Source organism: Panthera onca, chromosome F1 (genome assembly GCF_046562875.1).
Source record: "Panthera onca isolate mPanOnc1 chromosome F1, mPanOnc1 haplotype 2, whole genome shotgun sequence".
NCBI lineage: Eukaryota > Metazoa > Chordata > Mammalia > Carnivora > Felidae > Panthera > Panthera onca.
Window position 1 is genome coordinate 14,694,424 of NC_138355.1, and position 27,432 is coordinate 14,721,855.

Here is a 27,432-nt window from a genome sequence, read left to right on the forward strand (position 1 = left end):
GTCATCGCAGCTGGCTGGGCTGGAGTCAGTCACAGCTCTGCCACAATGGCAGGGCTCAAGCAGCCCACACAGGGGACACCCCTGGAGCACCTGGGTCTGGTGACCAGGGGGGACTGTGCTAGAAGATACCACGGGACCTAGCTGGTGCTAGGACACTAGTTCGCAGACTAGTATAGCTGACCTACTTAACGTGTAGAAACAAACAGAGACAAAATGAGAAGACAGAGGAGTATGTCCCACAGGAAAAGAACACGACAAAATCACAGTAAAAGAGCTAAATGAAATGGAGACAAGCAACATGCTTGATAAAGAATTCCAGGTGACGGTCATGAAAGATACTTACTGGACTTGAGCAAACAGTGGGCGAACTCATGAGAACTTCAGCAAAGATGTAAGAATACATATACGAAGACACATAAACAAAGATACAGTCAGAGTTGAAGAAGTGAATCACTGAAAGTAAAAATAAACTAGAGGGAATCAACAGCAGACTGGAGAATATAGACGATTAGATCTGGAAGACAGGATAATGGAAAGCAACCAAGTTGAACAGCAAAAAGAAAAAATAATGCTAAAAATGAGAACAGGTGAAGGGAACTCCGTAACGTCATTAAGCGTAATAAAATTCACGTTATAGGGATCCCAGAAGGGGAAGAGAGAGAGGACGGGGCAGAAAACTTACTTGAAGAAGTGGTAGCTGAAAACTTCGCTTATCTGAGGAAGAAAACAGACCTCCAAGTACAAGAGGCACAAAGAGCCTTAACAAGATGAACCCAAGGAAGTTAAAACCGGGACACATGATAATTAAAATGGCAAAAGGTAATGATAAGGAGAATTAAAAAAAAATTTTTTTTAACATTTTTTATTTATTTTTGCGAGACAGAGCATGAGCAGGGGAGGGGCAGAGAGAAGGAGACACAGAATCCCAAGCAGGCTCCAGGCTCCCAGCTGTCAGCACAGAGCCGCACGCGGGGCTCGAACTCACGGACCGTGAGCTCGTGACCTGAGCCGAAGTCGGACGCTTAACTGACTGAGCCACCCAGGTACCCCGATAAGGAGAATTTTTAAAGCAAGCAAGAGAAAAGTAAACAGCTATACACAGAGGAAACCCCAGAAGGCTGTGAGCTGATTTGTAAGCAGAAATTTTACAGGCCAGAAGGAAGCATAACATAGTGCTGAAAGGTAAAACCTGCCACCGAGAATACTCTATCTAGCAAGATTATCATCCAGAATAGGAGAGAGAAAGAATTTCCCAGATGAACAGAAGTTGAAAAAGTTCATCACCACTAAGCCAGTTTTATAAGAAATGTGAAAGGAAATTCTTTAAGTGTAAAGACCGTAACTAGAAGTAAGAAAATTATTTTAAAAATTCACAGGTAAAAGCAAGCATATAGTAGAGGTAGAAGGTTAACGAGACCAAGAACTGCACTACATAATTATCAAGAGATCAATCCAAAAACAGGACACAATAGTTGTAACTATCCACGGACCCAACATAGAAGCACCTAAATACACGAAGCAAATATTAACAGATATAAAGGGAGAAATTGACAGGAATACAATGGTGGTATGGAACTTTAACATCTCACTTAACATCAATGGATAGATCATCCAGACAGAAAATCAACAAGGAAACGGTGGCTTTGAGCAACATGTTAGACCACACTCACCTAATAGATATATACGGGACACTCCATCCAAAACCAGAATCCACATTTTTTTTCAACTGCACACGGAATGTTCTCCAGGATAGATCACATGTTAGGCCACAAAACAAATCTCAAGAAATGTAAGAAGACTGAAATAATATCAAGCATCTTTCCCTCACAGAATATTATGAAACTAGAACTCAATTCTAAGGAAAAAAATCTGGAAAAAACAGTCACATGGAGGCTAAACAACATGTTGTTAAACAATTAATGGGTCAACTAAGCAATCAAAAAGGAAATAAAAAAATACATGGAGACCAATGAAAACATAAACACAATGGTTCCAAAACCTCTGATGGAGAAAAAGCAGTTCTAACAGGTTATAGTGATACAGGCTTATCTGGAGAAACAAGAAAAATCTCAAATAAAGAATCTAACTTTACGCCAAAGGAGATAATAATTGAAAGAAGGAAATAATACAAATCAGAGCAGAAATAAAGGAAATAGAGACAAAAAAAATAATAGAAAGGATCAATGAAACCAAGAGCTGCTCTTTGAAAAGATAAACAAAATTGATAAACCTTTAGCCAGACTATCATGCAAAAAAGAAACTCAAATAAATAAAATCAGAATGAAGGAGGAGAAATAACCACTGATACCACAGAAATACAAAGATTAGAAGAGAACATTGTAAACAATTATATGCCAGCATACTGGACAACCTAGAAGAAATGGATAAATTCTTAGAAACATAGAGCCTTCCAAAACCGAATCAGAAATAGAAAATTTAAACAGAGCAATTATTAGCAACTAAATTAAATCAGTAACCAAAAGACTCCCAACAAAGTCCAGGGCCACAGGGCTTTACAGATGAATTCTACCAAACATTTAAAGGAGAGTTAACACTGGATGGCTCAATATCCATAAATCAATCAATGTGATATATCACATTAATAAGAGAAATGATAAAAAGCATGTGATCATCTTAACAGACGCAGGAAAAATATTTGACAAAATACAACATCCATTCATGATAAAAACTCAATAAAGTGGGTTTAAAGGGAACATACCTCAACATAATAAAGGCCATATATGAAAAACCCACAGTTAACATTATCCTTAATGGGAAAAAACCAAGAGATTTCCAAGGTCAGGAACCAGACAAGGATGTCCCCTCTCACCACTTTCATTCAACACAGTACTGGAAATCTTAGCTGTAGCAATTCAGACAGAAAAAAGAAATGAAAAGTATCCAAATTGGTAAGGAAGAAGCAAAACTCACTATTTGTGGGTAATATACTACTATACATAGAAAATCCTAAAGACTCCACCGAAACACTATCATAACTGATAAATGAATTCAGTAAAGTTACAAGATACAAAATTAATATACAGAAATCTGCTGTTTCTAGCCACTCATAACAAAGTAACAGTAAGAGATATTAATACAATGTCATTTAAAATTGCACCAAAAATAACGGAATACCTAGGAATAACTTTAATTGAGGAGAAAGACCTCTACCCCGAAAACTACAAAATACTGATGAAAGAAACTGAAAACAACACAAACAAATGGAAAGATATACCATGCTTACAGACTGGAAGAATTAATATTGTTAAAATATCCATATTACCCAAAGCAATCGACAGATTCGATGCGATTCCCATGAAAATGCCAACAACATTCTTCACAGAATTAGAATAATCCTAAAAATCTGTATGAAAACACAAAATACCTTGACCAGCCAAAGCAATTTTGAGAACAAAGGACAAAGCTGGAGGTGTCACAATCCCAGATTTCAAAAGATACTACAAATCCACAGTAACCAAAGCAGTACAGTCCTGGCAGAAAAATAGACACACAGACCAATAAAGCAGGTAGGGAGCCTCGAAATAAACCCATACTTGTATGCTCAATTAGTCTAACACAAATGAGGCAAGAATAAATAATGGTGAAACAGGAGTCTTTTCAATAAGTGACGTTTAGAAAACTAGACCGCTATATGCAAAAGAATGAAACTGGACCACTTTCTTACAACATCCACAAAAATAAATTCAAAATGGATTAAAGACCTACATGTGAGACCTGAAACCAGAAAAATCCTAGAAGACAGGCAGTGATTTTTTCCGACTTCGGCCATAGCAACATTTTTTCTAGGCGTGTCTCCTCAGGCAAGGGAAACAAAATCTAAAATAAACTATTGGGACTACATTAAAGTAAACAGATTTTGCACAGCAAGGGAAGCCATCAACAACACTAAAAGGCAATCTACTGAATAGAAGAAGATATTTGCAATGATCTATCCAGTAAGGAGTTAATACCCAAAATATACAAACAGCTTCTACAACTCAACACCAAAAAAAAAAAAAAAACAAAACAAAAACAAAAACAAAAAAAAAACACCCCAAATAATCTGATTAAAATGGGCAGGGGACCCGAATAGACATGTTTCCAAAGACATCCAGATGGCCAACAGACACATGAAAAGGTGCTCGACATCACTTATCATCAGGGAAATGCAAATCACAGCACCATGAGAGATCACCTGACATATTGATATTAGCCATTTGATATTATGGCTAATATCAAAAAGACAAGAAATAACCAGTGTTGGTGAGGAGGTAGAGAAGAGAGAATCCTCACACACCGTTGGTGGGAATGTGAATTGGTGTAGCCACTGTGGAAAACAGGTCCTCAAAAAATGAAAAAGAGAAACACCATACGATCCAGTAATGCCACTACGGGGCATTTACCCAAAGGAAACAAAAACGCTAATTCACAAAAAGATGTACGTGCCCCTGTGTTTACTGCAGCATTATTTACAATGGACAAAATATGGAAGCAAGTCAAGTGGCATCGATAGATAAATGGATAAACAAGAGGTGGTATCTTTAAACAGTAAAATATTACTGTGTCGTAAAAAAAAAAAAAAAAAAAAAAAGAATGAGATGTTGCCATTTGCAACAACATGGATGGGTCCGGGGGGGGGGGGGGGGGGCATCATGCTAAGTGACATAAATCAGACGGAGAAACACAAATACCGTAACGTTTCACTTATATGTGGAATCTAAAAAACAGAACATACAAATACAAACACAGATTCTTAAATCAGAGAATAAACTGGAGGTTGCCAGAGGGTTGTGGGTTTGAGGAAGAACGAAATAAAGGGGATTAAGAGGTATAAACTTCCGGTCGTAAAATAAGTCACGGAGATGACAAGTGCAGCATAGACGATGTTGTATGCTGACAAATGGTAAATGGTAACTTCTCCGGGCGTGGTGAGCGCTGGCTAACGTACAGGATTGTTGAATCGGTATGTGTACACTTGCATCTCAGAAGACATTACATGGTAATCATTATACTTCGGTAAAAATAAAATGAGATCAATCATATCAAACATAACCCTTAAATCCTCAAGTCCATAAGGCTTGTTACTTTCCAGATTAAGAAGACAAGCGACACGAAGAGAGCTGGGGCTGTACCTGAGAAATGGAGGGACCCATGGACCCGTAAGCTCCCTGCGCGGAACGAGATTTCAGTCATGATAATGACTGCCCGGATAGTATAGTGCTAATGGGTATGGAAGTTTCCACGAAGTAAACATTTATAATGGGAATAAGCTGTTTCAGCATTTTATACATAGAGATCCATTATGGCTGTGAATAAAAAATAAACTCCTACCTATGCCGAATGAGGGAAATATTAGGATCCCTTTTTTTTTTTTTTTTTTAACGTTTTATTTAGTTTTGAGACAGAGAGAGACAGAGCATGAACGGGGGAGGGTCAGAGAGAGGGAGACACAGAATCTGAAACAGGCTCCAGGCTCTGAGCTGTCAGCACAGAGCCCGACGCGGGGCTCGAACTCACTGACCGCGAGATCACGACCTGAGCTGAAGTTGGCCACTTAACCGACCGAGCCACCCAGGCGCCCCTATTAGGATCCCTTTCTTATGGGGATCATGTGTGGACCCTCTGGGGGAGAAGTAATTAACTGAGCAGGAAACATGAGCTCTGTACGTGACAGGATGCGGGAGGGAACATGAAATGGCTCCTTAGCCCAAGATTCCTTTATCTGAGAAAACGTCAATTCTTTATTACTAATGGGGCCATAAAGAATTAGAATTTGATAGCCTAATGCTTATTATATTTTCATTATATTTTCAGGATACTCTTAAGGTTAGTGGAGAGACTTCTGAAATGCTCTGCTTGAGAGGACGAAAAATCTATGGAAACCATCAACTTTCCAGGGCACCTAGTTCCGGTTTTAGCCACACACAGTCAGCAGGGAAAGAAGCAACAGACTTTTCTGACAACTAGTAAACGGAGAGAGCGCTGGGATGGGGGCCCTTGAAAGTGGGGCTCACCTCGTGAGGGTGGGACACTTCAGCCATGTGAAGGGGGGGGTGGAGGCACACGGCCGCATTCATGATATTTTCCTCCATGCGTTTACCTGATAGACACTGACTAAAAGCCTGCACTATGCTCGGCAGGGACTAGAGATTCAAAAGTCCGAGAGGTCCAGACCCTCAACCAGCAGGGAGAGAAGATACGGCTCGGTCCCCCCCGCACACCTGTGCATCACATGCCCATGTTGAGTGGTGAGTGCAGATGTGAAGAACCTGAGGAAAACTGCTTACAGCTGTGAGAGACCCAGGGCCTCGGTCCTTGTTAGCCTCGGCATGCATTAATGCATGTGCGCGCGCGCACACACACACACACACACACACACACACACACACACACACACACACAAAGAGCCCTCTAGTCAGCCCCTGAAAGGGCATATGGCAGCCTCAACACTGAGACGTCAGCCAAGAAATCCAGGTAATCAACCAGGTCACGACTGGCTCCTTTCGGAGAGGCCACAGACTTCTCGAATCAGGGGCCAGGCCTCCCTGGAAGTGTAATAACCCTTGGCTGCCGTTGAATCCATTGAGAGAGACCACAGATCCCTTCAAATTCCAGACACTGCCTGCTGTTTCCAATTCTAAATCCTGGAAGCAAAATAATCCCTTTGCTGGTCTGACAGGGTCCAGGTTTTCCTCAAAAGCAGAACCATGGCCAACTTTTTCCCAAAAGGTATAAAGGTCAGTAGTTTCCAAATGCTAGTTTAATTATTAGCTATGTCAGAATCACCAGCAACGTTTAAACAACAACAACAACAACCCACAGATACAAGAGGCTCATCCAAAATCTATTTAACCAGAATCTTCTATGATAGCACTCCAGGCTTACAGTTCTAAAAACTCCATACTGTGTATCTAAAATTAATATAACACCGCATGTTAACTATACTGCAATAAAAATAAAAATTAAAGCTCCATGGGCGATTTTGACGCATGTTCTTGGCTGGGAACCCACTGCCTTAGGGCAGCGGAGTTACCTGGAGGGCTGGTTACAGCCGATTCCTGGGCCGGACCCCCCAGAGTTTATGAGTTTATGAGTCAGGAGTCTAGGGTGGGGCCAGGGAGTTTCAGCTCCACAAAGTTGTCAGATGATGCAGATGCTGCTGATCAGGGTAGGACGCTTGAGAACCACCACAGTGGGGAACAGCAGGGGCCGATTCTACTGGAAACCCGGTCCCCGGCTAAACACCTGTTATTCTTGTTGACCATTGCGGCACAGGCTGCCCTCCCCCTCCCCAGTGCTCACTCTCCCTTTCTTCCTTCCAACAGAAACCTGATTGTGTTGGAGGGAGCAATGTTGTCAACGAAGAGAACTCCGTTTACCAGTTCCCCTTGAAGAACGGGGTGGCCATGGGACGAAATCAGCAGATAAATCATAGGCAGAGTTTGTGGGGTGGGCCTCCTGGAAAAGCTCCTCAGAGTGTGCAGGGAGGAGGATGGTGACTGAGCCGGCATTTTTCACCTCTTGCCCCCTGCTCTTCCCCCCTCCTGCCTGGACCACAATAGTGATCGATGCAGCTCCAACAACCACGCGGGGACCACAGGCAAAAAGCACAAGCTAAGAATGCCAGTGAGGAGCATGAAGATGGGCTCTACCAGGCCCAGGCGGCCTACATTCAGACCTCCAACCGGTCACCCATTTCCCCCCATCTTGTTACTGTTGCCTGGCTCTGGGATTCCTCTCCCCTGGCTCCCTGTGGCCCCTCGGTGTTAAAGTAAACTCCCTTGAAACTTGAACTTCTTCACCAGGCCTCCCGGCCTCAAATGAGACCTGGATCTCCCCGAAGCCATCACCTCCTCGGGCCCTTGGGTGCAGCTTGTCTCGCCAGCCGCGTAAAAACAGTGCTCCTCTTTCTCCCGCACGGAGGCCCTCAACTCCAAGGCTCTGCCATCTGGCTAGATCCTCTCTTCTCCTCCTCGTTGCTGTCACACGCCTCAGGTTCACGGCCCTCCTTTGCTGGGAACTTCAAACTTTGGATCACCATTTTCCGCTCCACCCTGCCTCCCGGCCAAGATCCCAGGTGACTTTAATTTCACTTTAATTTCACGCTGAAGCCTCCACATCTCTGGTGACCGAAGGTGGCCTCCGCTCCGGGCCATGGCCTCTTCCACGGCCACACCCTGAACCTCAGCCTCTCCCCTGAGCGCCACCTCTGAAATTTTAAATTCAGATGAGTCTACTCTGATCAGAGCTCCCTCCCTCGGTTGTTCCAGGACGTCTGTCCGTAAGCTTCAGAAAGGCTTTCAGTCCCTTTCGACCTTCTGCCTTTATTCTGGCACCTCCCCCCCCCCCCCCCCAATACACCTTCCCTTATTTAGGACTTCAACCACTCTTGCTGACATCCTCAGTGATTTTGCCTCATGCACCCACCTGCAAAAACCTCACCCTAAATATCACCCAGAAATCTGTATTTTGCCATCAGCTCTTTCTCCATGGCTGTCTCAAGCCTTCTCCACATGCTACGTACTGCATAGGAGTCACTGAACACGTAAGTGAGTCACCTAAGCGGGTTGTAGAAAACTTACACATGAGATCACGTTAGGCTTTGCCATCAAATTTATGAAAGAACTTTGGTTTTACGAAATTTAGGTGTCACAGATAACGACAGCGGTCGCCATCACCTTCACTTGGAGACAGGAGTTAATCTGGTCTCATTCTCCTAGGTTACGCTTCACATCCAAGTAGTTTCTGAGGCTATCCGTTCTGGCCCCCTAAATGTCTCTTGACTGTTCCTACTGCCACATCCATTCAGGCTATCAGAATCTTCCCCTAAATTACCTTAACAGCCTTTGGCCAGGTCTTTCTCCCTCCAGACTGACCAGAATCCCTCCCCTCCCCCTGGATCTGTTCTCCATCCTGCAGCCAGAGTGATCCCTGTAACACAGATACGATTGTGCTATTCCCCTGTGTAAAACATTTATTTGGATTCCTGCTGCCCTCCGGATAAAGTTCAGATGTCTTAATATGACTTTACAAGGCCCTTGATGACTTTCCTAGCCTTATCTCTTGCCATTTTCCACCTCAAGGTCAAAGTCCCAGCCTTACTGAACTATTTTTAAATCTCTTAGAGAAAGCTGTTCGCTTTCGTCTTAGTACAAGTTGTTCCCTCTTTGACAGTGTACTAGTAAAAATCACAACTCTTCCTTTGAGATAGAAACTAAAACTAAAGATAAATTATGAGCATCAGTGTGTGCAGAGGCCCGTACTAACCACGGCCAAGAAAGCCAGGCCTGTCCAACCATTTTATTCCTACACCTCTGTTTATTTCTGGCTAATGTTTGATTAACTTTTTTTTCCAGAGTGTGCCAGAACAGGAATCAATGCAGAAATAATTATATATCCAAACTCATATTTGTTTTGACCAACTATTTACACGTATAATGAAATATTTGATAAACTTTCAAAATTTTAGTTTTATGACCACAGAAGTGATATAACCAAGTTACAGAATACCAGGAAAACAAAAACAGAGGAAAGATCCATGTTTTCGTTATTCTAAAAAACCATTACTATGATTACTATCTCCTAAAAGGTAAACTCCACAAAGGCAGGAGCTGCATGGATCCTCTTTACTGCCGCGTCCCCAGTGCTGTGTTTTCGATTAAAAAAAAATGTAAATATCTGAATCAATGACTGATATGCTATTTTGTTATATACAATTCAAAATTCAAACACTGTATTTTCCACTATATACCTATTCGGCAACTTTGAGGATTTCAACTTCAGTACATGTAAAGTGTTGGTTGTTCCTATGAAGATAATCAGAAAACAGCAGTGCTGGGAACGGACTACAGAAGGAACACGAGCAGCAGAGAAGCTTTGGGAAAGATGAAGGAGGAAGTGAAACTCAAGAAATATCACCAGTGATGTGCGTGAGAGGAGGACTCAGGCTAAGTGGAGCAGGGGGAGGCATACACAATGTCGGGTCATAAAATCCAACAGGCATCACGCAGCTTCCTGGACAACGGGGAGCCAACAAGTGACTCTTCTGTATAAGCCATACCTGCCGTTCAGCAAAATCAATGTGTCAGAGTCTCGTTAGAAATGTACACAGAAACCATCTAGAAAGGTTTCTGATGAGCAAAGGAATAAACGGACCAATTATATTAGAATCTCTGCTTGTTATTGTCAAAAGTGTCAAGGTCACCAAAGTCAACAGGCAAGAAAGTCTGAGGCAAGTTCCACATTGAAAGAAACTAAGCAGAGAACCAAACACAATGGGTGACTCTGACCCGGATGCTTTTGCTATTAAAACACATTACTGAGGCAATAGGAGAGACCTGAATGGGGTTTAAAGATTAAACAGTAGCAACATATCAATGTTAATTTCCTGACTTGGATGTAGGAAATGCCCTTTTATGTTAAAAACACACACTAAAGTATTCAGATACAGGACATTATGCTGGCAACTTAATCCCAAAGGTTCATGAAAAAAAAATTGTTTTGCACTGTACTTGCAACTTTTTTGAAGTCTGAAATTGTTCAAAAGAAAAATAATTAGAATCTCTAAGGGTAGGTCTGGGCATCAGTATTTTCAAAATGGCCTAGGTGATCCAGATGTGCAACCAAGGCTGGAATCTGTTGCTGTAGTTCTTCATCATCATCATCATTTGGAAAAAAAAAAAAAAGGTTACATACTTCTGCACGGAGTGCATAAACCATAATTTATTTCACCAAATCCTTCCCTCTTTTTCTTCAAAAATGATTCATGGAGGAGCATTTATGTGCTGGGCAAGACAGATTCTCTTCCCTATGAGTATTCAGTCTTCTGGGGAAATATATGTAAGCGAACAGACAATGTGCTGTGGTTAATAACAATATAATTGCTATCATTTGTTGAGCAATTACTCTGTGCAAGGCACCATGCTACCTGATAGGGCGGGCACTGCTATTATCTTCATTTATGGAATGAGGAAACCTAGCACGATGAAATGAGTGCGGAGTGCAGGGTGCAGGGCTGTGTCAGCTGTGGGCTATGCTGCTATGTGAGAGGGAAGCAAAACCCTATGAAAACACGGAAGGACCTTTGATACAGGCAGGGAGGATCAGGAAAGCCTTCTCAGAGGAGGGACCTTTGGACACGCACATTATTTCCGATTTCAATTGCCCCAAATACTCCTTCAATGAGCATCTGTGCAGGGAACTTTCTATTTTGTAGTCCTACCCCCCCCCCCCCCCCCCCGCCCTCCTCCTCTGGTTAGATTCTAAGAAGTAGAATTCTGGAACCCAGTGGAAAAACTCCGTGGCTTGCAATACCTGTTGCCATGTAGCTGTCCTCAGCAATATGAGGACACCTGTCTTGCTGAAGCCTCACCTTTCCGAATCCTTTGCCCTTAGTAAAAAACTAATATTTCTTTAGTTCTTTAATTAAAGAATTTCTTTCAACTACTTTTGCTATACACTTTGCCATTAATGCTTTCTTTACAGCTCAAATTTAAGATCTTTAGAGTTACTACCAATGAAGTATCCGGAACATTACCAGTGAAACAGCCTTATAAGATGTCTCATACCAGAGATACTGTCATTTATTCCTATAACCACAAAAATGGCTATGTCACAGTTCAGAGCATCCGAATAAATCCGATTGCTATATTCATGTTAAGACTTCCACGGGCGCGTGCGTGGCTCAGTCAGTGAAGTGTCTGACTCTTGGTTTTGGCTCAGGTCATGATCTCACAGTTCATGGGTTTGATCCCCGTGTCGGGCTCTGGGCTGGCAGCTCAGAGTCTGGAGCCTGCTTCAGATTCTGTGTCTCCCTCTCTCTGCCCCTCCCCAGCTTGCTCTCTCTCTCTCTCTCTGTCTCTCAAAATAAATAAACACTAAAAAAAAAAAGATCCCTGACCTTAAAACTTATTGTGAGCTCAATAAGGACAAGAGAAATGTCTTGTTTGACTCTGAAATCCCATTACAATGCCAGCAAGTAATACGTGCTGTAATCATTGGCTACAAAAATAAGTACATAAAATAGATGGTAATAAAATATGAATTGAAACCATACCTTCTAAAATCTACACATATGACAATAAATAAACTCAGCTCAGGAAATACACATGAGGAAAAGATTAAGGAAAAGTAACTTTTTTCCATTTCCCTGGCTCCCCACATAAACAGGGAGCCCATAATCCCAGGGTGCCAATGACAGTTCCAGTTTATGTCCTTTGTCCTAGCATCTTGTCTGAATGGAGCTGTCTTTCGGAAAATTCCTGGATTAGGCAATCCATTTTACGGTCAACCTACATCTAAAGGGTGTTCTCTTAATGAGCAGGAGGATAAAGGGCTCCCCTGATCCAACAGCTTGTCTTTACGACGCTCTGAATTTCGCTTTAGAGACCTATGAACAGATAACAATTTTGACTTCTAAGTGTTTTATAATACTTTATCATTTAAAGCCAAGTAACAATCTGCAACGGTTAATCCCTAACTAGGAGAACATCCCTTGGTTCTGTCAGCAGTCTTTGTTCCGTTTTGCTGATAAAAGTGAGACATGGAAAGAAAAAGGGACTTATCCAAGGTTACGTCAAGTACGAATCACCAGGCTGCTGCAGCTACAACTTCTGGTTTTTGATGAATTCTCTAAACCACACTGTTATTAACACAATGAAATCTCCCGAGCAGTTAAGTTAGAGAGATTTTAGTCATTTAGTAAACGGGTTTGTAATAAACAAAATAAGTTTCATAAATTTCATAAAATAATACATTTCATAATTTAATGATATTTCAATTTTACTGAAAAGTCTGTACTCAAACCTAGTCTGTGGGTCCTAAACCCTCAGAAGGTAAAAGGACTTATTTATAAAGTTGGTGAAAATTTTAGATAAACATGGCATACCCTGGGTAATTCTAAAATGAAGTTTGTTACATTTTTATATTTCACAAGTATGTCAAAATTTCATACCGGGGTGCATAATTTAGATAAGAATACATTAACATATAATCACATGTTTATCACATTAACATCTTGGATTATAGCAAAAAACCTTAACGGAGTTAACAAAGTCACTCTCGATAGCAACAAAAGCAAAAACGGATGAGAATAAATTTAATATGCCATGTCAAGACCCCTATGAAAAAACACCCTATTGCTTGCATAAAAGAAGACGCATACACAGTTGGGAGACTCACAATCATAGATAAGTGACTTCCACATTAATTTATAAGCATAATGTTAGTCAAGGTCCCACTTACATCCTGGGGGAGTGGGGTAAAGTTCCTGTGGAGGAATAAACTTACAAGAATAAAGCAAGAAAATTTTTTCAAAGTATCAAGTACAATAATAAAAACAGTACTTTGTTGGCACAGGCCAATTGAAAAAGACAGAAAGTTCAGAAACAGGCACAGATGTGTATAAGCCTTTAATAAATGAGAAATAACAGTGAAGGCAGGAAGGATTTAATGATGTTGTGACAGCTGACTAGTCCGCACCCGACACCATACGTCAAGTTCCGGGTGGACTGAACATTTCAATGTAAGAAAATGAAAACAAAATGTGGGGGAAGACTTTTTCTTTGTATGACTTGAGAGGCAAAAAAAAAAAAAAAAAAAAGACTGATAAATTTGACATAAAACATAAATAATACTCTCTAAAATAAGTATGTTTTGAGGGTGTCAATCGTTTTCTGTCATTGATGCTATAATCACTTCGGTTTATCATGTGTCTTTTCATTTCACTTCAGTTCCTTTTGACATACGAAAGCGTTAAAACTGCAAAATGAAATTTCAATTTTTTTTTAAAGTTTATTTGCTGTTGGCCTAGAAATGGTTTTTTAAAAACCCAACCAGACTAATATTCACTAATATTTTCTTATAATTTTTCATTGTTTTCTATTTTATGTTAATTACACAGATGAGAGGTCAACATATGGCTCTGTCCTACAGGAGCGGTTTGATTTAAGAATGTTACTACTTAACTTCTGTGTCTCAATTTATTTTACTGAAAAAATGGGACATAATAGTAATAACCTATTAAAGTTCCTTTGGAGATTAAAATAATTAATTTATACAAAGTGTTTATCTATCATGCTAGATAGAACCCAGCATATAGTCAGTAAATGGTAACGATTACTTTTAATATTATCGCACTGAATATTTGACTTCTTAATTTCCTTACATGTTTTTATGACTAGAAACTTAAGGTAATGGTATTTTTACCTGATTTTAAAACACATTTCACATTATCTAATGAATTCTGTAGCTTTTCTTTCTTTTTTTAATGTTTGTTTATTTTTGGCGCTGGAGAGGCAGAGAGAGAGGGGGACAGAAGAAGATCCAAAGCCAGCTCTGTGCTAACAGCACAGAGCCCGATGCGGGGCTCAAACCCAGGAACCGTGAGATCATGCCCTGAGCCAAAGTCAGACCCTTAACTAACTGAGCCACCCAGGCGCCCCATAGCTTTTCGTTTTTTAAAATTATTGTTAAATGTATACATTAAAATATTGCCATCTACGTAATATATGCCAATCACAAAAATACCTTAATTCTTTGAGTTACACACAGCATCTTACAATTTGGTCATTTAAAGTTGCAGTCTGAAGTCATCAGATGGCCAAGTAGTAGTATATAATCCAAGAATATTAAAAGGTCTCTTACACACGCCAGAACTGCTGAAATTACGAGTTTGAAATACAAATATGATGTTTACCTTTCTTTATCTTACCTCTAATAGGCCATCCTCTGGTAGATCAGTGCAGTGGACAGCGTTCTGGATCTTAGTTTTACCAAAGATTGCTCTGAGCGTTCCAGGGCGTAAATGCCGGGCAATTTCCTATTAAATACATATTCACATATAGATTAAAGTCAGTCATACAGTGTTAATAAGAAAAACACCAGCTACAGGAAACACTTGAATTATTTGTTTACGAAATACACGTATACATTGATGGCACTGATTTTTCCTGGAAACAGCACGAATGCATGAAACTTTGAGCGATGAAAAATTTCATTCACTAGGCTTTTTCTGTGGCCTGTTGTAAAGTTGAGAGGGCAGTAATAATCAAAATAATAATAATAATAATAATCAAAAATAATCAAAAATAATCTTTTTTATCAACAGATTATGGGGATCACATAAAATATGAACCTAGTTCATTACTGTGAAAGACTTGTATCCTAACAACTTGATTTAAAATGAATTAGTTTGCATGGATTTCAAAAGATTTTTCAAAATGTTACAGTTGTATCAGCTTTAGTACTAGCTCATATGAGGGGGAAAATGGTTACAAATAACTCCAAATTGAAGGTAAAAGAAACAAGAGGTTAAAAAAAAATGAAAGATGTGGGAGTATTCATGACCTACTTATTAGTCTTTTTTTATTCTAAGTGAAGCACTTCCAAAACTTCAATTTTAATTCTGACATCTACTTACAAAAATGGTATTTAATATATATGAAAATTTTTGACAAATGAAACAAATACCTGTGTACCCACTATTTAGGTGAATTAAAATAAAGCAACAACTTTGAAGTCCCCTGTGCGGGACTTTATCCTGACTCCACCCATCCCATCCCTACGTCTACCCGGAGGTGCCCGTTACTCTCAATTTTATTTAAAGATTCCCTTGTTTAGTTTTCAAAACACTGTTTTTCAGATTTCTCCATGTTGTTATAGTCATAATTCATTTGTTTTTACTACTATATAAATCCAGTGTATGACTGAGCATATTTTATTCCGTTTCCTGTTGAGGGACATTGAACTAATTTCTTCTCTTTCCCCCTTTCCTTCTCCACTCCTTGCTTTTGACATACACACACACACACACACACACACACACACACACATTCTGCTACAAGCATTCTTGTACATAGTACAGTGTATACGTACAAGAGTTTTGTCTGCACATGCATATTCAATTATACTAAGTACCGCCAAGCCATTTTCTTAAGTGGTTGTAATAATTTGCCCTCAACCATCAATGCATAATAATTCCCGTTATCCACATAAAATCCAACATTTCATACTGGCTGACTCTTTAATTTTGCCATACTGGTGGGTGTTAAATGGTGTCTCACTGTATTCTTACAGTTCACATTTCTGGAATTACTAGAGAAGTTTAGTGTCCTTTCATAAACATCCACTTTTGTAAGATGCTTATTCTTGTCTTTTCTCCATTTTTCTACTAGGCTTTTCTTGTTCTTTTTGATTATGATTCTTAATATATTCTGACTTCTATTTTTTTTGTCACTTTTTACGACGCATGTATCTTTTTCCAGGATGAAGCTTGTCTTTGGGTTTTCTTTAGTATGTCTTTTGTTGATGAACAGAAATACTAAATTTTAATGAAATTAAATTTATCAATCTTTTCATTTATGATTTGTGCTGTTTCTGAAGGAATTATTCCCTGCTCCAGGAACATAAGGATACTCTTCTCTATTGTCCTCAAAATCTTTAGATTTTGCCTTCCAAATAAAATTCTTGATCCACCTAGAATTGACTTTGGCTATAATCTGAGGGGGACATCCATTTCCATTTTTCACTTATGGGCATTTAATTACCCCAGCACCATATATTGAATAGTTTTCCTCTTTCCTTACCAATCTCCAGTGATGACTCTGTTATTATATGATTTCCGTGTAGGTATGAGTCTATTTATTAGTTTGCTGTTTGGTTCCATTGGACGTTTTGTCTATCCATGTATCTACATTATACTGTCTTAATTATTATAGCTTTATAGTAAATCTGCAACTGGTAGGGAAAATCCTCCATAGTTTGGTTTTGAATGTATTAAGTTTGGACTGCCTATTAGATATCCAAGTGAAGTTTTCAAATACATGGTTGGGTATAAGTGTACTTTTCAGAGGAGTCTTTTAAACTGCAAATGACAATTTGGGGGTCCACGGCATTGTTAAGACATTTAAAGGTACCAGTTGGGTAAGACTGTGAAGGCAGTGAGATGACACATCGGGGCACCGTATCATTGGAAAACCAAGGAGACGGGGCGCCTGGGTGGCGCAGTCGGTTAAGCGTCCGACTTCAGCCAGGTCACGATCTCGCGGTCCGTGAGTTCGAGCCCCGCGTCAGGCTCTGGGCTGATGGCTCGGAGCCTGGAGCCTGTTTCCGATTCTGTGTCTCCCTCTCTCTCTGCCCCTCCCCCGTTCATGCTCTGTCTCTCTCTGTCCCAAAAATAAATAAAAAACGTTGAAGAAAAAAAAAAAATTTAAAAAAAAAAAAAAAAAAAAAAAAAGAAAACCAAGGAGACAAGGAGAGATGAGCAAAGGAGATGGAGAAGAAACAACCAGCAGGTAAGGCGAGTTACAGAAGGGTCCTCTCCTAGAAGGCAGTGAAGAAAAATGTCAAGGACAGAGAGTCCTCAACAGTGCCCAATGTTGCTGAGAAGTCAAGCAGGGTAAAGACTCAGGGCTGAACACTAGATCTATCAATATGGAGTCATGGATATCCTTGACAGGAGTAGTTCCAGAGGCCTGCAGATGAGCAAAACACTGATTAATGTGGTTTCCAGAGAAAAGGGGAGTAGAGCTGGGAAGAGTGAATACAGGCAAGTATTCTGAGGAATTTTGCTAAAAGGGGAGAAGAGAAATGGAGCAGTAAATGGAAAAAAGTGGTATGAAGAGAGGTTTTTCTGGGGGAGAGGGTGAATTTTAAATTGGGAGAAATAACAGCACGTTTAAATGAGATACCACCTCACACCTGTCAGAATGGCTAACATCAACAACTCAGGCAACAACAGATGTTGGCGAGGATGCGGAGAAAGAGGGTCTTTTTTGAACTGCTGGTGGGAAGGCAAACTGATGCAGCCACTCTGGAAAACAGTACGGAGGTTCCTCAAAAAATTAAAAATAGAGCTACCCTATGACCCAGCAATTGCACTACTAGGCATTTATCCAAGGGATCCAGGTGTGCTGTTTCAAAGGGGCACATGCACCCCAATGTTTATAGCAGCACCATCAACAATAGCCAAAGTATGGAAAGAGCCCAAATGTCCATCGATGGATGAATGGATAAAGAAGATGTGGTGTGTGTGTGTGTGTGTGTGTGTGTGTGTGTGTGTGTGTATGCGCGTGCGCGTGCGCACACACACACACACACACACACACACTGGAGTACTACTCGGCAATCAAAAAGAATGAAATCTTGCCATTTGCAACTATGTGGATGGAACTAGAGGGTATTATGCAAAGTGCAATTAGTCAGAGAAAGACAAATATCATAGGACTTCACTCATATGGGGAACTTAAGATACAAAACAGATGAACATGAGGGAAGGGAAGCAAAAATAATACAAAAACGGGAGGGAGGACAAAACATAAAGTCTCTTAAATATAGAGAACAGAGGGTTACTGGAGGGCTTGTGGGAGGGGGGATGGGCTAAATGGGTCAGGAGCACTAAGGAATCTACTTCTGAAATTATTGTTGCACTATATGCTAACTAACTTGGATGTAAATGAAAAAATTAATTAATTAAAAAATAATAGCACATTTACACGCTGATACGAACAACCCAACAAAGGGAAGCAGGAGGGAGACGAAGCGGGAAGGAGAAGCAGGAAATGCTGGAGTAATGGAATCGAGTGCAGGAGTAGGGGAGCTGGCCTTATCTAGGCCAAGCAGCATCCAGCCTGAGCAACAAGACCAAATACAGAGCCTGACGCAGGTAAGTGGTTCTGTGCAGCGGTGGGAACCTATTGAAGTTATTTGTAATTTTTATTGAGACATAATTTATACAGATAACACGTATCGGTTTAAGTTTCTTTGAGAGAGCGTGCATGCATGTACACGTACGTGATAGTGAGTGGGGGAGGGGCAGAGAGAGGGGGAGAGAGCATCTCAAGCAGGCTCTGTGCAGTGCCCCACATGGGGCTCCATCCCATGAACCGTGAGATCATGACCTGAGCCGAAATCAAGAGTCAGTTGTCTAACTGACTGAGCCACCCAGGCACCCCAACACGTGTTGGTTTTAAGCGTAACTGCCCCGTGAATTTTGTCGAATGGATCAACTCAGTAATCACCCCCCTAAACAAACTATGGAACATCTCTAAAGTTCCCTCCAGAAGTTTTCTTTTGACTGATTCTATTGTGCGGTGGAAAGGGCAGCAAGACTGTCATCAGCTGAGGGGAAGGCCGGGGAGGAGGTCTGGGGATGTCAGGAGAGAAAAGAAGGTTTGGAATACATTTTAAGAGCAAGAAAGTGAATGAACCGGGAAAGTATAATGTGACTGCCGAGCAGCACTGAGGAACCCCGTCAGGCCCTTTGTTAGTGAGGTTAGGTGAGCAGTCATGAACGCAGAGGGAGATCTTTCAGGATAGCTGTGTTCTTCTCCAGCCACACTCAGCATTTGGTCGAAAGCTGAATTTAACGAAGGGCGGGGCTTTGCCCAAAGAAAACAGCAAAACAAGAGAGGAGTGAGGGGGGTTGAAGGTGTATTCAAGGTAGTGATGATAATAATATTGGACAACACACATTACACTGAGTAAGAAAGTGAGGGCCTGGGGTTGGAGGGGCGAGAGACAACGAAAAGGTAGATCAATGGATTGGAACTCCTGGTGGGAGGATTATTGAAATCGGCGTGAGAAGAAGTGAGCTGGAAAGTTAAGGGATGAGATACTCGAAGTTACTGGAAGTGAGCGGAGAGGGTGTGTTGGTTCACAACCCTCTTGGGATTTGCCGGGTGTAATCTGAAACTGGCCCCGGTACTCAGAGGGCAGGGAGAAACTGAAGAAAGAGGTCAGTAGCGGCAGTTTTAATAAGCAAGAGGAACTTGGGTGGCAGCAAGATGAAGGGATCCCTGTACCTGCCAGCCACATCTTAACCTTAATTGGGTTGAGTCACAAATACTGTGCGGGTGTCCTCAACTCCGTATCATTAGGTTAAGGCTGCGTCCTTGGAGCAGCCACTGGTGGGGAGCAAGGCAAGCAGAACCCTTTTCCAAGGACAGGGAATGGGGGTGGGGGGCCTCTGATCGACTGGGTCGACTGACGGTCACGTCTTTCCAATGACCTTCTCCGACGGGGTTACATACACAGAGGAAACCCCAGAAGGCTGTGAGCTGATTTGTAAGCAGAAATTTTACAGGCCAGAAGGAAGCATAACATAGTGCTGAAAGCCTGTTTGGTTTCCTTAGGCACTGGCTCTGTTGGTTGCATCTGGTGTCTTCCTTACGGCACTGGTTAACCTCGAATGACTTGCAATCCCGGGCTCTCCGTCTTCCTGTTTGGAAACTTCTGTTTACCTGTCATGGACGCCGGAGGCATGCCGACAGGTGGGGCTGGCTGCTGTCCCTACAGAAGTGGGGCTTCCCATTTGTCCTCGGTGTGATACTAGCTACCCATCCACTACTCTGCCTCTAGCTAAAGCTCCAGATTCACTGCCCTGGGCTGCGGCCAAAAGCATCACCTGCCTTCTGCCCAGGTGAGCGGCTCGCCACGCAGCCTCCCCGCCTATCACCCTGCCCGTGGCCTCCGGCCCCTCCTGACACGGAGGCCACGGTGTCTGACGTGCAGCACAGCCAGAGCCCCTGTCTTCTCTGAGCAGTCCTCTCCTGCATGCTGTGGAGTGCGGCTGTCCTTCCCCGTCCAAACCTGTCTGCTTTTTACCTTTCAGAGTGAATGGTCTGCTAATGATAGGCATTCTTTCCTGTTTCCAGCATTGCTGGGGAGTTACTCTTCAGAATAAAAGATAAGACAAAACGATGCGAAATACAATCTATCTCCAACCATTCCTGAGGATGGGAAGAGCAGGGGATTATCTGCCACGTTAATGCCCACTCATCCTGCAGACAGTCTCTATTTCCCCAAGCCCATTAAGCCACCTTCAATTCGCTGTTCATGCTGCTCTCATTTTGTATCTAAAATGTAAATATTATCATGCTACTCACCTGTAATGGCCTAATGCCCAAGCCCCTTTAGTGCGGCATTCAAGGTCCTCGACATTCTGCCTAAACCTACCTTTGAGGCCTCGCTCACACCTTCCCTGGAAGCTTCAATCCCACCAGCACCTTTTCCTCTACAAAACTAACTTGAATTCCTCCCAGAGTAATCTTCCCTTTCCCACCATTTCAAGAGGAACTTAATGGTCCTAGTACGAGCCCTCTGACTTGCATTTTATGTTTTTTGGTGTGTGCCTATTTTTAGTAAGTTCCCATCAGACTCTCAACATTTAACACGATATAAAACTTCCTCGATATTCCTTGTCTTATTTATAAACACCCAGTAAATGCTTGCTAAATACCTGCTGACTGACATAAAATGACAACATCTCTATTCAGGGAGCCGGGATGGAGAAGTAACAGAGGGCAACAGCTGTGGGGGATGACTCTGGATTTGAATTTTGCCTTTGTCACTCACTAGTTGTGTGACCCTGCCGTGTTACTCAACCTCTCTGCGCCTGCTTCAAAGTTCTCATTTGTAAAACAGGGAAAGAAATGGGACTTAACTACAGGGTTGCGATGAGAACGGAAGGAAGAACTACCCGTGTTTCGAAAAGCGTCTGTCACAGTCAATAGATAATGGCCATTGGTTTTATTAGTAGGACTTCAGAATTGAAAGGAAATGGGAGGAGACACTTCCTAAAGAGACAGAAACGGGGGATACTTTGATATGCATCAAAGCCAGTCCAACCAAATATTCAAGCACCTTTTAATAAATATATAACGTCTCTCAAGATTTTTAATGATAATTTTAGAAGGTAAAAGTTTAAATAATCAAGTAATAAGAACTTAGATTAGACAATAATCTTAGATCTTAAGATCTAAGAACTTAGATTAGACAATAATCTATAAGTAAACCACAGAAAGTCTTTTTACTGGTACAATATATCGTGCCAGTAAATGATAGTGACGAAGCATAAAGCTGTAGAACACGTATTTTCGTCATAGTTTTCTTTCACTTTTCACTAAAATTGAGGCTTTCATTTGATCTGTTTTTTGAAAAAGTATTGATACCTTGATTTTAGTTTTGATTACTATAAAATTTCATATATGTCTGTAGAAGTAAAAAATACTGCAATGCTGAAAGTGAAAGCCCAGAAGAATCCTCCACAGATCCTTATCCCCCTCTACTTCCTGGCAGATTTTCCCTACTTGTTCCTAACAGATTCATGCTGTCCCATTCCTCGTACACTATGGTGAAAACCAGCCCCCCGAACCCCCGTCTGAAGAAGCGGAAATGAATCTCAGATACATAAAAGCAACAAGAATTACCAACACGCAATTTACATATCCTAGATAACTGCTTAAAGTTACTGCAGTTTTAGTAAGTGATGGGTTATGCTGAGCAAATGAGACTCTTGAAAGCCCCACATTTACTCGCATTTAGAAGGTCGGCAGTCTTTCAAACTCTACCAAACTCCTGGCAGATCTGTCTGCCACCACAACCTGGCCTGCTGAGCTCCATCAAGTCAAATGCTTGGTTATCACACGGCTCCCCATAAGGACTAAAAATTCCGCTCTGGTAATCCTGCGGGGCGGGGGGGGGGGGGGGGGGGCGCGGAGGGGGCGGTGCCAGAAGAATTCTGGCTTAAGGAATGACCTCTAAATCTAAGACATGGAAACAATGCACTAAGTAGAATGGTGACTAGCTCAATACTGAAAACAAATGAGAGAAGATTTATATAATTACTCTTTTATTGTGTGCATTGTAAATATTGTTTATTGAATTATAAGTCAGACTCATAAAATAAGTCTGGACAAAGAAAAACTGCTTCCACAGAAAGCCACACTGTTTCTGTTCTCTACAATATGACAGAGATACGCAAGAGTGAAAATGACCTTCCACTTAAGAGGTGAACTGGGAAGAGATTTGTGCAATTTGCTGATTATAGAGCCTTTGAGAATGACAACTTAATGATCAGCTATGGAATATATTCATATAATGAGTGGCACGTGGTGGAAAAGCACACCTGGTCATTGGTCTAATTTTGAAAAAATTCTAAGTAAAAGAAAAAAGTCTTCTATAAACTATAGGGTAACCATGTTAGCAACGATATAGACAAATGGATGCACATTAAAAGAGGAAGGAGCATAGGTCTTGGCAAACCTCAAATAGCTGAGAAACAAAACAGAAAATCATTTCATAGACAATAAGGGTAATAGAACTTTCAAAGACCAATGAAGCAGCCACCATATTGAAAGCAGCAAATATTCGTGCTTTTAGCCAACAAGTCCTATCATGTTAAAAAGTACATGCTTAGTTCTCTCCTTGACCCCTCTGGTACTTCAAAAACACCCCACCAAATCTGACCCTCAAACGCTTTTCCATTTGCATGAAACTTGATATTAACTTTACAGTTTTATATTCCTGCGACATGAGCAATATGAGACTAATTAATTCACAACTAAAACATGATAATGGAACATTGGAGGACTTAGAAGTAGGAGAAGGGACCAGGGAGGAGATCCAAAGGCTACTTTTTGCAAATCTAGGATCCTTCTAGAACCTATGCACAGGACTCAAAAAGAGTAACTGCAAAATTAAATTCAACTACTTATGTATAAGTCTCACTGAGTGAGCCGTCAGAGAATTCACAGTAAATACACTCATCTCATTAGCTTTGGAGACCACGTGATTTGCTTAAATATGAGGAATCATTAAAACATGCGGCTTGGGAACCGATGAAAGGCTTCACATCTCACTTTTCATTAGGCAGAAATTAGATGGAATCGAAATTTATAGGACCTGAAGAGGGTGATAATTAAACGGGACTTCAGGTAAAACATTTAGACAATTCAACCTTGCCTTCTGCACTAGGCTTCAACAGACCACATGCCATACTCATCACGGCCTCTTCCTGAGCTGTTCGCTACCTTACCAACAATAGGCACGGGCTGATACGCGTGCTATTTTTAAATAAAAAATGATGATCCCTTTGTTCTCTTTTCAAATAGCTGGGCAAGTCTCTTAGTCACTTTTAGGTAAATTACTTCATATGTTAGCAAAACCCACATGGACACATTTACATTACGTCTGTGAACATATACACGTTAGTATAGAGGAAAACGACATAACTTTCTGGTAAATATTTTCCTATATTCTGGCTTTCCTAAATGCTGCACTTAGGAGACGTAACCTTTGAAGTGGAGTCACATTACTACTGAGAAACTTGAAAGGCATCCTCAGTCTCTCCCCCAAAAAGAAGCGCTCCCCACAGTCTACCCCATCCTGATAAAATAGAGAATTGTGACACAATCTTCTTTGACTCTCCTAAAAAAACTTAGAGCTCAATACCTGGAAACTCCCCTAAAGGGACAAAACAATGAAACAGCTGGGACCCATTCTTGACACCTCTATCACCCAATTTATTACAAAGTCCTGTCAATAAAATGCTGAAATATAGTCCACATCGGTCTATTTCTTTGTTCCTCCGCCACCATATTCTCTTGCCTAGACTATTGATTTCTTAGATTTCACTCTTCCTGGTTTATGCAGTCTCCTAGATCCTACATATATGCTACACAAAGCAATCATAGTGAGGCTATACAATGCAAATTGAATTATACCATTTCCCTACCTAAGATGCTTCTCTTAAGAGAAAACCTAAAATTCTAACATGCTTTAGAAAAGCCTACATGATCGGATTCCTGCTTACTTCTCCACCTGCACTTGAAATAATCTAGTCACTTCCACCTCTTCCAGTTTTCAAAGCCACCAGGCCCTTTCCTAGCTCAGGCGTGAAAACACAAAACTTTCTCTTTGAATATTCTGGCTCCGAAGTTTTTCTCCCTCTTCGCAAGAAGTTCATGGACCTTACAAATGGTTCGGAATAAGCAACATAAATAAGACCGGGCAGATTCTATAGCCTGGCTCTCTCAACCCTTCACTCTATCCTCCTTCTAGATGGAGGCTAGAAATATAAAAAACTACATTCTCTAGGCGCCCTCTTGGCTAGAGTCCTTCATGTAAATTATGTCCTACCAATGAGATCTGGAAGGCAGAACTGAACACAGGCCATCGACCTGCTGGTGTTGCTACTGCAAGTTCGGGTGGGGCACACAAGGGTCTGGAGGCAGTTGTGGTGGCCAGACTGAGTGCCTAAGTCACCAGATTCCGTGACAGTCGGTGCAGGTGGCAGCAGTGGAGGCGGCAGCAGCAACTTCTGGCTTAGATGCAGGTACGGTGACCTTGAAATCAATAGTTCCAGTGGTCTAACAAACTCATCTTAGTATAGGTGTGTTTCAAATTATAAAACAGGACAGAAAGTTTATAAAATTTCACATTATATATGTTATATATTAGAGTAGCAACATAAATTTCAGCAGTTAGTGGAAATATCTTGGTGTTTTAAAGGCCTAGGCTCAGCGCACTGGACTCAGCTGAATGATAACGCCCCTCAAATGTCTAAAAGTGTCTGGCCAAGTTGGAGGCACCCAACAGTAGATACAGTCATCACCTTCGTAATATTATAAATAAACTCCTAAAATTACAGCTAACAATGAAGCACTTACATTGTACTTTCATTTTTAAAAAGACATAACATTTCATATGCACCTCACAATCCCCTGTTGTGTTGATAATGCAGACCATTTTCACCTTTTATAGGTGTGGATAACCTAGTTCTACGGACAGTCTTAGACTTCCTGTCAAGCACCGAAGAAAGACCGTATACAAAGATCAACCACTTTGGGCAGACTCTTAATTTCCTAAGCTGCCCAAGGCCTGCTTGCGATTCCCTTTAAAGTTGCCATGGGTCTACCCCTACAATTCACTCTCTCACCTTGTTTAGACCACAGTGGTCTCCCAACAGGCCAGTTGCCTCCACCATCAAAAATTGACTCCCGTGATTTGTTTCCACATCTGTTTCACTCTCGCATCTATAAATGCCTTAAGGACAAGGACTACGACGGTTGTATATCCAACACACAGAGAACGCTCATGAAAGATTCACTGAGTTAACAGTAGTAAGGATTTAGTGCAGGAGTGAATAAATGAAGGAAGTGACTACATGTTCAAATATATACACTTCATTAATCTGGTTAATTAGCCAGTAGAGAAACTAGACCTCTTGGTTACTAATAATCCAGTGGGCTTTTGGGTATATTACACCCTTTAGATACGCCTGTTTTAAGGAACCCTGCAGCAAATCCTTTTGAAATGAAAGTAACCACTCCTTAATTTATCTGTTTTGCGAACTGATGGGTTTGTAGATCAGATTTGCTCAAACTAGGCCACACCTGTCTCAGAATGGAATCAAGAACTCTCAGCACTAATCCCACAGCTCTGCGAGTGGCTTCTTCCGTGACCGTGACGGAGGATGACACTGCTGTTTCATCACAGATACAGGACACCACAAGGTGAATATGAGATGGGAGCCATCCGCCAGAGTGGCATTAGGCGTAGAAGCATGCTCACAAGTGAATTTCCAGTCGGTATATTAAGACACACCTAAATTTCCGGAAGGGCTACTTTATCTCCTGGTGACTATTCACAGTGTACCAAAGGACCAACTCACCCTAAACATTAGAGCTCACATTATAGTTAAACATCTTTCAGCTTATTTGAACTTCTCTATGACTGCTATTGCTCTAGAATGGAATAAATCACATTCTTACATAGGATCTTGAGGCAAGAGCCTCATTTAGAAAGCAAATAATAAACTGTTCACCATAGTTACAATGTCATCATTATTTTCTGGATTGTTTTTTTTTTTTTTTTACAAGTACTCATTTGTGCACAAAATACACTGAATTTTTCTATGAATGAGAATACCTGATAAATCAGAATGCCCCTTTACTTAGATAATTCAGATTAGTGTTGTTGCTCTCAGAAGTATCTTGTATTCTTTCCCCAAGTCTTTATTGTAAAAAGGTAATTTTAGATTTTTTTCTCATCTTTAGTCTTTAACAGCAACAGCTTTTTTTTTAAATACAAATTTGTTTTTTAATGTTTCTTTATTTTTGAGCGGGGGGGGGAGAGAGACAGACAGAGACACAGAGTGCAAGTGGGGGAAGGAAGAAAGACAGGGAGACACAGAATCCGAAGTAGGGTCCAGCCTCTGAGCTGTCGACACAGAGCCCAACGCAGGGCTCGAACCCACAAACTGTGAGCTCATGACCTGAGCTGAAGTCGGACCCTTAACCGACTGAGTCACCCAAGTGTCCCAAATGGTAACAGCTTTTTTGAAAAGAAAAACTTTTCTTTGGGATTTATATTCTAAGAGGTAAATTTAATCCCCTGAAATTCACTTTCTCCATAGCAGAATCGTAAACTATCATCTTAGAATACAAAATTTACATAGAAAAAAATAATTCCATTTCCTCATTCTCTTCCAGACTATCTGATCTCTCCTTTTCTCTGCCAAAGCAATGCTCGGAATGCCTTATAGAAATCCGACTTTCTCTTCTATTGCTGGAATAAAACAATTCTTTTTCTTTCTTTCTTTTTTTTAAATTTATTTTGAGGAGAGGCAGAGAGGAAGAATAAGAAAGAGAAAGG

At 41.1% G+C, this 27,432-nt stretch overlaps 1 protein-coding gene across 2 annotated transcripts in view; it reads right to left on the reverse strand.

Moving 5' to 3' along the window:
- NME7 (NME/NM23 family member 7) overlaps positions 1-27,432 on the reverse strand; it is a 255,456-nt gene that overhangs the window by 39,940 nt on the left and 188,084 nt on the right. For both annotated transcript variants that reach the window (XM_078441321.2, XM_078441322.2), the window contains exon 11: positions 14,711-14,818. In XM_078441321.2, the coding sequence (XP_078297447.2) occupies positions 14,711-14,818 (108 nt within the window). The remainder of the gene's footprint in view (positions 1-14,710; positions 14,819-27,432) is intronic.